General features: G+C 29.3%; 1 protein-coding gene across 1 annotated transcript; it reads left to right on the forward strand.

Annotated features, from left to right (window-relative positions):
- LOC109333786 lies at positions 9,299-10,489 on the forward strand. Its single transcript, XM_019569357.1, has one exon. The coding sequence runs from the start codon at positions 9,599-9,601 to the stop codon at positions 10,400-10,402; it is 804 nt and encodes a 267-aa protein (XP_019424902.1). The 5' UTR covers positions 9,299-9,598; the 3' UTR covers positions 10,403-10,489.

Raw genomic sequence — 14,254 nt, forward strand, 5'->3', positions numbered from 1 at the left:
TAGGTTGAATCAGTAGATTAGTGAAGGATTTGAGATCTAAGGAGTTGATTTCACATGCCGCAAATCATCACAAGCCATTTCTTCAAATGTTTCGTAGAAGATTACTTAGGCTTGCTTGTAAATCTTTATGTACATCTATACATAAACAAGCAAATATGAAAGAGAATCTGATATACTTTGTTCGGATAGGACTTTTCGTGTATACATTTGATGCAATTAATAAAATGATAGTTTGATTCAAAAAAATTCCTCAATATTTTGTTTTCTATCCCTTTGTCTTTATTCAATTGAATTGCTTTGTTGAAAGGTCCTCCTAATCATTTGGCACCCAATCACTTTCAGACAAGAGGATGCCCTGAATTTATCAATTGACTCCTAGATCATGGGATCCAAGTTGACTCCAGCTATATTTCATGATTACTATTATTTTACATTTCAGTTTTTTTTCATTTTTGGTATGAAAATCATTTCTTAAATCATGCTTCTTGACAGAAAGAATATTATTTTCAAACAATTACATCTGTCAAATGTGAATAATATAAATGCTTAATATTTTTGGATGGTAAACACAACTTTAATAAGCCTTCGTGATGAAATTTGGAAGAGGGTTGATCAATAGTAAGTATGGCTGGTGTACTTCCATTTCCCCCGGGTTAACCGATGCTGTCTGTGATTCTTGAAATGTAACTAGCAAGCATGCATATAAAGGTGAGATTATAAAGAAGGGCCACTTGATGCTACTAATAACATGATATGTATTTGTATTCTTTTCTTTTACTTATTATCGATTAGTTTTAAGTTCATTTCTTTGAACTTTCAGTTTCCTTATGGGCGATTTTTCTTTTATGACTGTCGCAAGTAATTTTGTTCTGCCTAAAGGCAATGATATGCCTCAGACACTGAGTTTTTTTTATCAGGTATATAGTAACTAACTAGACTTTTTTTGCATGAGTGGTAGTCTTTAAATTTAACATCTTGTTGTTGTGAATCATGATGATGCTGAAGCTTTATTTGTATTTCTAGGTTATGTTTGTAGAACTGAACCGAGATGAGTCTCAGAATTATTTGGATCAGATGAAGCAGGATCTTGTATCTATATCTCATCAAAATTTCCCTGTGCAGGTTCTTCTCGGTCTTTTGCTTGCAAAGTTAAGGATGTTTGACAGGTTGTTATCTACATGCAGTTTTTTCCTCTACCTCGTGTTATGTTATTTTATACTTTTTAATAATCTTGATGATGTTGCACTTTGGTTCAGGCATTGGTATTCCCCGGCAACGCTCTCATTCTCCCATTTCTCCATCCATTTATGGGACGCCCAATCAAATCAAATCTGCTTATTTAGATTCGTCTGTTAAATTGTGCGCTCTTATCTATTTTGTTCATTCTGTTTTATTGCAACAACGCCGATGCCTGGCCGGTATATGTACTCATAGGCAAATGTAAGAGGTCTTGTGACTAAACCTAATGGAAGTATGAATTCATTTTCCGGAGTCTACCCATGCAGTCGAATTTCACCTGTAGCCAGAGCACCCTCTCCTTGTGGACCGTATTCCAATATCGAAATGTGTTGCTTTCCTAGAAATTATGCTGGTTACAATCAGACTTACGGTGTCATTCCTATGGTGTCCCCGACTGCAGGCCAAACATCGTAGGGAAAAATATGGTCTTTTATGGTGCTTTTCCTGATACCTACAGGAGTCGCATGAATGAACCTTCTCCAATTGCAAATGCAATAATAGAACTCGTGGTAGACCTTATAACGACAACAGAGCTTTTCGACCTGATCTGCATGCTCCCTCCTGAACTGCATATGGTAGTTAATCTTCCTTTCTTCCTTTACTTATTTCCCCCCTGCACATTGTTTAATTAATACTATCATCACCTTGTGCTATTAAATCTCAGGTTCACTTTCCTTATATTGGACAATGAATCCAAGACCTTCATATGGAAGTTTACACGATAACATGCAGTATTCTAGTAAATATCCCTCTCAGTCTCCAAGATATACCCGGAATTGTTTTTTTTTTCGATTTTTGCTTATTCGTCCAAAATTAACTAGATATCAGTGTTGTGAATGGTATTAAGGCTTCAGAGGCTGCTAAAGTTTGTAAATATGGTCTTTCAAAGTTGACAGAAACACAACTAGTATCAAATATTATCTTTAGCATTTATATAGAATATGTTATAAAGTAGGGTTCATTTTGTATTGTTAAAGAAGAAAAATGTAAAAGAAGTTATGTATGTTTCATGAAGATTCATATACTTACCAAATGAAAATAGGGCTATTAGTTCTGTTCTTCTATTTTGTTTGAACGTTATTATTTCTCTCTTATCATATAGTGTTTTTCTTCAATATTATTTGGATCTTGTTATTGGCATTACGCATTAAATGATGCTTACATGCATTTTGTAGTTAACAAATAAAGGCTTTAAAAAAGCATATATATAAGGTTATGGTTGCAAGTACACAATCAAATGATGCAATTATACAATCAACATGATTTTGTAGTTAACAAATAAAGGCTTTAAAAAAGCATATATATTCATAATATTGATTATACATTATTCGATTAAACTTAAATGTATAGTTAAAAAATTAAAGATATAGATATGTCTCAGATCATTAGTATCAGACAATAGAGTAATTTATTTTGGTATATCGATATGAAGCCACTTATATTTCAACATTTAAGTGGGCATGAACCTTAGTTAACATGATAGATATAGGAGGTTGGTGACAAACCAAACCTTTGGTTTTGATGTGGACAAGTTTCTAATATGTTGGAAAAGGGATAGGGGACCTAATCTATGGTTTTGGCAAGCAAAGGTCCCAAATCCATGTGACTAGCTTCACAAAAGTGAAGGTTCATACACAAGCTCCATGGCCATGAGCCCACACAACATTGCTTCTTTTTACAAACAAGTCGTTGGTTCTTTTTCACTTTATTTTACTTTACCCTACACCACACTAGTTTAAAGCTCACAAGATGGTCTAGCTCACATTATAACTTTCCATCATGCATTGGTTGTTAAGATAGAATGGTATATATGTCCACTACTACATTTTCTAGAAAGATAATGTACTTTGCATAAAAGAAATTTATCAAACATAGTGGACACATGGAAATCATTGTTAATGCCAATGGAAATAGGTGTTATGTAAATTTGATTAAAAGAGAACTTGAGCATCGGGGTTCGAATCCTCTCTAATACTAGAGAGACAAATACTGAATAAAAGAAAAGAAAAAATAATATGATATATAATGAAGAGTGGGATTTACTTACTCAAAGAGTAAGTTTTTTAAACTTATTTTCCATTCTAGCCATCAATTCTATGGACATCTAATGATTTAGATTTACCTACTCATCGAAACCATTGGATTTCCCTAGAATTGATGGTTAAGATGAGAAGTAAGTTTAAAAAACTCACTCTTGGAATAAGTGGATCCCTCCTCTACAATGAAATAATACTTTTGGCACCGAAAATAATACGGGAAAAAAGAACTCACATCCTCTACACTGAAGAGCATACTATTTCTCCATGTAGAGGGAGATTAGTGGCTTCTTACCATGCAGCCATGCAATGACTTGTATTTACTATCATTAAAGGCTCATGTTGGGAATATTGTACTATCATTGCTATTCAAAAGTCTTGCAAATTAATTAAATTATAATGAATGATATCATTTATCATGTGCCTGACCCCAAGCATGTTCTCTATTTAAGATGCTGGAAAATGGAATTAGGTCACACGTCCTTTTCTTTAAGAGGGTTGCCAGACAAATACCATCTAAAGTGTAGATAATGAAATATTTTGTGTGGACTCTAATATTATATTTTATGAATTTTAGAGTAATTAATTGCATGTAAAAAAAATAGTATAGTGTCATTTTTATTCATCCTAATGTTATTGAGCTTTTTGATAAGAGGGTTCTTTTAGTATCACTCTCTTTTTCATGAGATTTTATTAATGAGTCTATAAATTGGCTTATCATAAATGAATAAGTTTAGCTCATTTTTAAACATTTCTAATGCTAGTGTGTATGGTTGCCTTGTTGAGACTTATACGTCTCAAATATGAACATCTAAATAATAGACAATAAAATATTTCGTGAAAAATAACTTATCTCTTGAATTTACTCGTTGTTTGACATGTATATCTGGGAAGTAGGTTTTTTCCAATCATTCATCTTCCCATGATGTTGAACTTGAATTTACTTTTTAAAACCATATTTAATTAGGGAGTGCATCTAATGAAAGATGAAAAATAAGGGAATAAGATTAAAGAGACCTTCATGTCACATGATTCAAACCCTTCGAAATTTGGCCGCAACTGAAACCCAAGGACCTGTGGAGGGATTAAGTTGCTAAAAGGAATAAGAATCAATTGTCCCATAATTTCTATGTTGTCATGTCCTTCACCAATCAAAGTGCATGAAATAATATTAAAATATTAATTTTTGTTTTTATAAAAAAAATTTAAATGAATGGATCTTTCTTATTAACTGGTACATTAAGTGAGACATAAATAAAGACATGTAATCTCCATCCGCAATCACGAAGGTATGTGCTCATAACATTTAGTTTTGATACAATTGATTCCACTATCACTAAAGAGAGAATAGTATATGTAATAATAATAATAATGTAAAATGTTTGTATTAATGTAATCATATCTATGATTTATATATTAATTATTATTGACTCTTAAATATATAAATATAATATTTACAAACTATTAGAGTAAAGGTTTATATACACTCCTTAATCATTCATCATTCATTTAGATTAATTTCTTAAAAAAATCAATGATAATTAAATATGAGTGATATATAATATAATGATAATGTATGAAACTCATACATTTTTTACTCTTCATATGTTTTTTCTCATGATATATTAACTTTGTAAAGAACTTTGCACTAATTATGTATTAAAGAGTAACTATTAATTTTAGTACTTCATATTTTTCAACCTTACCAATTTCATCACTTAAAATTAAAAAGCTCAAAATGGTCCATAAATATTTTAAATGATAGTCAAATTTATTATTTTTAACATGTTTTATAATACTTGATAGATATTAATTTAACCATATAAGGACTAACTTAATCAACTTTAAAGATTTTGGGTTTTCCAAATTTTAAAAGATCAAACTAGTAAAATAAAAACACGAGGAGTTGAAATGAGCATTTACTCGATATTAAATATCTAACACTTTCATTACATGTGGATACTGATTTGTAAAGGACAATCAGCCAAACCATGCGAAGTGGAGTATTTATCTAATGAAATTCTCGCACCTTATGTCATCTAGATTGGCATCTACAGCACATGTCAATCCTCATGGTGCGCCCAATAATTAGTTTATTTGAGTAAAAATATAGTTAGATTTTCAGCTTATGTTTACAAATTATTTTTCTAGCACTTTATGCGATAATTAAAAAAAAATTGATGGTGAATGATGATGTGACAATATAAAAAAACTCCTATATTTTCAATGTATATATATTTTTATCTTATAATAATATTCAAATTGTAGAGCTCGCAATAACTTAATGCATGATAATAATATAACATTTTCACATCCAATACTTTGCATAAAATTGATTATAGTTTAAAAAGTTTCAATTCATCAAGATTCAAAGTCCTAAACATTAAAATTTATTATATCATGGGGACATCTTCAATACATTTTTTAACCAATAAAATCCAAAAACCTATAAGAATCATTGAAGCAAAATATGAAACAAGGTCTAAGTGTTATATAGCTAATGATACTTGCATGCATGTCACGTTCTCATAACTCGCATCCCACCTTAATTATCATCAAGATGGTAAAGTTTTGTTATTGCTCGTCTTAAATTCAGGTTAACATAATTAATGAAAAGTCTTGAAAATTGTACCATTACTCTTGTCATCTGTTGATTATTAATAGCTTGTATTTTAAGTTGCAATAAATTGAACCAATTCGGTATCTGTTTGAAACTCAATTTGTTATTTAGATCGAAAAACTTGATTCATGAAATAAATTAGTCGGATTTAACTTGGAAATTGAGCTCAATAAATAAATGATCCGAATTTGAGTTAGAACAATCTGACTCATTAGGTTCATGTGTTCACTCGGTATAAATATATAAATATATATATATATATATAAACTAATTTTGATTTTTATTATGATCTTTTTGCATTATGTTTTATATTTATTGTTATTATATATATAAACAAAGTTATATATTTGAGTGTAAAATTTATACACTGACAGTTTAAAGATTTATGCACATGTACTTTATCATCCACCATTCATTTAGATTACCTTTTTTTTGAAAAGTCAACTATAATTAAATATCAATGATGAATGATGTAATGATAATGTATAAAACTCATACATTGTCAGTGTATACATCTTTTTCTCAATATATTTATATAAACAACTTTTCTTTAAAAATAATTAATTATTTGAGTTAATGAACCAATTCAAACTGATCCGAAGAGTTCACAAACTTTAACCAAGCCGGACTCGACCTAAAAAAATAACTCGTATGAACTCGAGTCGAGTTTCAAATTGAATCAATCCTTATTGAGCTGAACCGAGTTGGACTCTAGTTTGACTCTGTCCGGCTCATTTCCAATCCTACTTTAAACAATGTCCAAGATAATTAATCAATGTTCGGATTCCTCAATGGTCAACACTATGGGTGTCAAATAAATGGATTTTGATAATTTCAATTACAATAGATAAATATAAATTCATCCACAAATCTATATAAATCTATTTAAATCATATTTTAAATTATCAAATTTATCTATATCTAAATTTAATGAATGCATTCCAATTCATCAATGACTCCATTTTCATGGATTTGAATAGTCATTTGTAAAAAATTACTTTTGAAAAAAATCATTCTTTTAAAAATCAATACTATATTAATAAAGATATTTTTTAAAATCACATTTTTAAGAAAATCATTGTTAAAAACCATTTTAAAAATTGTTTTAATTTTTTTAAAGTGTATTTTATAACTTAAAAAATATAGTTTTTTAAAGTGTATTTTATACATATAAAGTTTTTAACATATAATTGCTCAATTTAATACAAAGTTTAAAGTGAGAGTGAGAATCACTGTAAGATAGTGAGATTTTAGATAATGAATGAAATTGAAAAACAAAAAAACACATGTTTGTTTTTTTGGGTGGATTATATATCATTCTAAACGAATATATCCATGGATATTTCATTGCATAAGATGAATGAATTCAAATCTATCTATTAATAAAGTTATATATTAGATTATATTCATTTAAATCTATGAACTCTAATTAATGAATTTGAGTGAATTGAATGAATTATAGATAATTTTGTCTCCACCTTATATTATATTCCTATGAAAAATGAGAAATTTCTAACCAATTTACCTCCTTCATTGCTTTTCTAGGATAACTATATTACTGACCAAAAAAAACTAAACCCTATAGGAAGATATTTCTTCCTATAAAAATATTTCACTTCATTTACAACTTTTGATACTTATTGCATCTATTATTTATATATGCACATCAGTTGCCAAAGGAAAGCAACTCGTAGGGTTATAACTGTAGGGCTGTGAATGCAAGGAGCCAAGGAACATTAGGAACAAGTTCCTATTGAAGAGACACTTGAGTTTTTAACTTGGCTATGTATTTTTTTATTGTGCACTTATTGATAGAACTTAATATTTAGATAATATAACATACTACATTGGATGCACAAGAGTTCATTAACGTAGTTTTCTATTTTTATATATATATATATACTTTTTAATTAATGAGATATTTGAACAAAACACATGAGATATTTGGTAGCATATGCATGAACACAACAATGACATTACAAAGAAGTGAAAAACAATTGGGTTATGTTAAAGCTGCGAAAGTTAACTTAGCTTGGCCATCAATGAATACATGACCACGATATACCAAACTCCTTGCAATCAATTATATTAGCAACGTGTAACTGTGAAAGACACTTGCATGGATAAAAACACTCGCATGCTACAAAAAAAAATGAGTACAACTTCTCCCTTGGAATATGATAGGAGAAAGAAAAATTCTTTAATTTTAATTATTTTATTAAAATATAACTTCAAATCATAGTCAACAAAGAATTTTTTTAATCACATGTCACAATCCTTTTCCAGTACACATTCTTGAAAAAGATTTTTTAAAAAGTTTGGCTTCCAAAAAATCTCATAATATATTTTTCTTTAAATATTAATAAATTCACATAAAAATTAGCTCCCTTGTTGGGAACTTGGGATTTAGATGGTTGTTAGGAAAAAATAAAAAACATTAATCATTTTTGCCTATACCCTTATTCAAACATTAATCATTTTTCCTACACTTTTTTACTAACAAGATGTTGATATAGTGGTGTAAGACATCGTTAATGATGACCAAAATGTCAAGAGTTTAATTCTTGTGAGCAACACTTGTTAGGAGAGACAATCATGTATCACGAAATGAATTAGTTCCATACCTATAGGTTGAGAGATACTCTTAGTAGTAGAAAAAATGATTTTTTTTAGATATGAAAGAATAGCTTGTTAATGATCAATTTAGATTATCTCAACTCTTTTTCCTTAGTGTAAAGTTGTTTCAAAAAATGGGAAGGGCCAAATAGGTAAATGGTAGTGCCTTTGGTGATGACTTACTGGCTAACTTACCCTAAAAGGACTTCACAGGTTGCATCACATAATGTGGTTATAGGTAAAATTTCATTCTCTAATTAAAGAGCAATAACCAAAACTAATGATAAGCCTAAGCCCATTAGTACCTTAAATCAATATCTTGGAAATTGCTCTATTAAATATAAAATAATTGAATAGATTCCATGAATAAAAACATAAAATGAGAAGGTACCAAATGACTCAATACAGTGATCAAAATGATGAATTAGAGAAGTGTAAAAGCATAACAACTTTTTAGGTTGGATAAGTTGGTTTTCCGTGTATGCATTTAAGGATAAAGATCATATTGGTTATTGCGTAGAACAGGACCACATCCCCTTCACCCTGTCATCATATCACTATTTACTCATCACTTCCCCCATTATTTGTAATTTGTGCCATTTCATTTATTCTCGTGTTATCAAGATATTTACTCACTTTTTGTATAAATAATTAATTTCTTTCGAGATACATGAATTTCTTTTGAAACATAAAAAATATCAGAAAATCATCCTGCAATGTCATAAAAATTAATGAGTTATTTCTTTTTCATTTTGCATTCTTTGACATAAAAATCATGGGACATAGGGGTCTATTCTTCACCCTTCCACTACTATTCCACACCTTCATCTCACACCAAAAAGGCTTATAAATCCTTACATACCACTCTTTTTAAAGCCTCCTTTTACAGTGTTCACCTTTCTAGTCCATTTCATATTTCTGACTTTTCTCATCTTCCATTATCTCTTTTTCTCTGCTTCTAGCTTTTGTTTTCTTGTCGGCAATAATCATTGAATTATAGATATCTTATGCAATAAAAAAAGCTGTTTCCATTGGAAGAAAGGAAAGTATAATTCTTTTTTTTTTTTGAAGTTCATTTATTTCAGCTATGGCTCTCAATAACATTATCAACTTATTATGCATGGAAACACTTTCATTTGTTTCTGTTTTTTCCTCTCATCCTCTGTTTTCATGCATTGTTACTTTCTACACCTTGATTTTTCTATATTTGCCTCATCTCTTTCGGAAAATAGTTCTGTCACCTGTTATGATTCTCACAGGAATTCTCTTATTATTTATTCTACGTCTCGGTGCAATTCAGAGATCTGAAAAGGAACAAAAGGAAAAGCCTAAAGAATCTGAAACAGGGGAAGAAAAACAGGGGAAATCTGTTGAAACGGTAGAAACAATCTCTGTCGACGGAATTCACCGTTTGATCATACCCAATCATGAAAAACAGGTCAAATCCGAAGTGGGTTTCAAATCAAGTTCTCGTTTTGAAGAGTCTTTTGTTGAATGGAATGTGAAAGCGCCATTAGAGGTAATATATGAAGAATATGAAGGTGAAGAAGCAGAACATGATTCTAATGAAAAACAAGACATGAATATTTTGAGGTATCCATCATTGTCACGTTATTACCCGGAATCTGATTCTGATAGCTCATCGGAAAATGGGTTTCCGGCGATTGGGAAATGGGACTCGCCGGAAAATTTGTGTTTGAGGTGGGAAGATGAAGAAGAAGAAGACAGAGAATTAGGATTGATTGAGATAGCACTTGATGGTTGTAAGAAGAGAACGTTGGAGTTTCAATTTGAAGAAGATAACTTGATAGAGATTGATATTTCTCCGACAAGGCAAAGAGAGTTTTCCGGCAAGGAGGAACTGTTTTCCGGTGAGATTAGTTGCAATTAATGTGAGATTTATTAAAGATTAACGTAGTTAATTAGTGTGTTTTGGGATAAGTGAAAGTTCAAAATAGAAATTTGGAATTATTTTGGATCTATGTTTATAAGTGCAATTAATTAATTGCTCAACCTAAAGTTTTAATCAAATGTGCCAACAAAAATGACTAATATGCCCTCTCCTTTTTTATACCTAGCTCCTTTAGTCTATTATATCACATGGGCAACAATGGCCATAGCCCATATGTCTGGTCAACAATGTAAATTAGGTGTTATACTTTGCACTAACTAGGGTTTGCTATAACGTGAAAGGTTGCATTTGATTCAAGCAATCAAACATAAAAACCCCACTCAACTAAGTGGTTTGCATGCTTATGAAGCCATTAGAGAAGTTTAAGGGTAAAGACCCATCTCAAAAAAATTAAATTATTTATTTTCATCTCTAAAATTGTTTTTCGTGATTTATGTTAGTTCTTTGTTGAACTTAAATAATGTACATATATGGAGGTTGGAATTGGGGATTAACCCTTGGCAAAAAGTGGAGATGATTATGTAGATTTATTTGTGAGACATTTCTAAGAGAGAGAAATATTAGAAGAGAGATAGGCGAGATAGACAAAAGGGTTAGGCATTTTGAAGGAGCAATAGGGAAGTCAAAGTCTTATTTATAACACAGGGCAAGAGAGATAGTCACATATATCGAAATAGATTAAACATGAAGGAAATGGTTGATAGATTACATTCAAGAATATCAAACTTGGTCATGATAATGAATATTGAACTTGTGGACTCTCATTTGAATCCAACCTGAATTTAATGGGGAAAACCCAACGTGATTAGGTTCTAGTTCGAATTTTATATGAGTTTAATTTTCGGGTTTAAGTTTGGTATAGCAGATATCCTACCTCGAACTCGCCCCAAACCCGATTAACAATAGTTCTCTTCTTCCAAAAGTATTTATTGAGTGGTGGATACCTTCAATGTGGTCTCTTGGAATTGGTTTTTTAGTGGACACCTTAAATTAATTTACACTAGTAGTTTAGTCCTATAAATCACATGTACAAGTTAATCTTTATCTTTATAAAACTGAAGGCTTAAGTTGTACAATCATTAAACTCATAAAGACATTAACTAGTTCTTTCTCATGTAGCAAGTTGATGATATGGTAAAGAAGAGAGAGCTACAAATATATATGGTATGACCATGTTGTTGATAAGAGTTCATTTCTCCTATCAGTAGCCATATGTTGTTCTTATAGAGTTGATCTTTTATTCGATTTCCTCTTGGATTTGGGTTACCCAAATCCTGATTGGTTTGGGAATGATATACCATTAATTTTAATCTTGTTGAGTTCAAGTTTAAGTTTTGAATTTTGATTTCAAAGTTGGGTAAATACAAACTTGACCCCAATCCATCTCGTTGTCATTCCTGATCAAACAAACTATTTTTTATTTAGGTTGTTTAACTCCTAAAACCAGTGACAACAATCCCTTAATTGTATGGAATGTTGAAGAGTTTTTTAAGGAAGAAAAAACAATTTTTATACTAGAAAGTGTTTGGACTTGAATCTCTAATATTATGGTACTTACTATAAATTTTTTATGCTAAGGCATTTATTAACAAAATTCTACAGTGTAATATTAAATTATTATTTACGGTAAATTATATTGATATCCTCTAAATTTTAATTATTTATATAAATCATCTCTCCTTTTTTTTGCACATACATAAATCATCTCGAATTTATATACATATACTGATAATTCCTTGGAGGGGAGAAGAACGTAATCTTTTAAACAAAAAAATAATGATAAGTGTAATTAATTTATAAATTCTAAGAGATGTAAGTGTAATTTGCTATTAACTAGTTAATTATACATTAGCTATGATTAATTGATCATTTGAAAAATTACATATAAAATATGATAATGAAGTCACTCTTCTCTATTATGTATTTAAGCAACACCTTCTTAGAATTATTGATGCATATTATAACAAATAAAAATGAGTTTTTTACAATTTACTATTTTTTTATTTCTCTTTATATTGTATGTCACTCATCATATTTGAAATGATGAGAAGATAAGTTTTGACACTTAGTACATTATTAAGCGCGTCAATAATCATTTCTTATAACTTACTCGAGAATTTGAAATCCAACTTTCGTTGGACTAAACAACAAGTTCTCTATCACTTTATTATTTTCTTAAACATCTTCAAAACATATTAATTCTGCAAAAAATAATAAATATTTCAATAATAAGATGAGCTCATATATTTTAATATAAAATAAAGATTTTTTTATTTGATCTAAAATTGTCTACCATATATTTAGTCATTTCAATAACAAAATGATAGCTTATACACTATTGTTTTGTTTAGATCATTTATTGGTTATATCCTTATGTCGTTTGAAATAAGTAATTCAATTATATCGTTGGAGATAAAATAGAGTATATTGAGATTGATTTGGAATTTAGGAGTACTGATGAACGACCATTTATTTTACAAACACATATATATTAATACAATGATAATAGAGAATAAATGATACAACTTTTTTTTTAATCCAACACAAGATTTCCAAAATATATGATATACTATGAAGTCAAGTCTAAATAGTAAGTGTCAATAATTCTTAGGAAGTGTCATTTAAATACAAAAGAGAAAAATGATTTTTATAATCAAATTATATATGTAAATTTATAAATGATTTATTTGTCCTAGTTAATGTATAATTAATTAAGATTAGATTCTATATTTTTATCGACACCCCTTAAGTTTAACTTAATTCTGCTTATCACTATTTTTTGTTTAAAAAATAACATTCATCTCCCATTTAATTTAGTTATAAATTTAAAATTTTATTTTATATGAAAATTTGATTACTTTAGTTTGAAAATAAAAAACGATAAGTGATTTTCTTGCTTATACTTCATATACTATTGTAATAATAAATGATGAAGTATTCAAGAATTTTCTTTAACTGTTTTTTAATAATTTCATTTTACTAATAATTATCGGTTTTTAAGGAATATATACTTTATAAAAAGCAATCTGCTGAAAAGCAGAGAGACAAAAAGGTAGATTACTAAAGTACACACCCTATCTATAGAAGCTTGCACCATTTTCTAGTAAGAGAGTGTACATCAAAATTGCCTAACCTAATTACAAAGAATGAGAGTTACATGTTCCATTTTTTTATGTTTCAAGGTGTCTCGATTCAATTGAAAGTAACCATCTATTTAAAAAGAAAAAAATTTAGGACACAGGATCTTCTTTCAATTACACAAGGGAAACTCCTAGAACAAAAATGTATCGGGAATTAAAAAAATATGCACAGACAATATATAAGTTTTATATATTAACACTACATTATCAATCATTCATGTTTAATCATTATTATTTATCAAAAAAGTAATACAAATAAATGCTGAATAATATACTGACTATGACTATGTATAAATCTTTATAGTGATAATATATAAATATTCTACATTAATGAATTTGACTTGATTGGGTGAATGAGAACCTTGTAATCACCTTCAATAATAATCTCTAGCTTCACAAAATGCTCACACTTCATGCATGAGTGGTGATAGCATCTATATCTATATCAAGACTAAATATGAATAATGGATAATGCATCGATAATATATAAAACTCAGTACATATATATTTTTCTCTTAAATAATATATATATAAAGGGGCTAAATATAAGCTTTGTGAATAACTAAGTTATGGGCTTCCATGTAATTTGGGCCCAATTCCTATAATCAGGTCCTTGACATTCTTGGATTATGTTTATGAGGCTTTCCTTTGATGTGTTATGATTCTGATTCTTTGTTAGTTCTAAATGGAC

The sequence above is a fragment of the Lupinus angustifolius genome, chromosome LG19 (genome assembly GCF_001865875.1).
Source record: "Lupinus angustifolius cultivar Tanjil chromosome LG19, LupAngTanjil_v1.0, whole genome shotgun sequence".
In the NCBI taxonomy this organism is placed as follows: domain Eukaryota; kingdom Viridiplantae; phylum Streptophyta; class Magnoliopsida; order Fabales; family Fabaceae; genus Lupinus; species Lupinus angustifolius.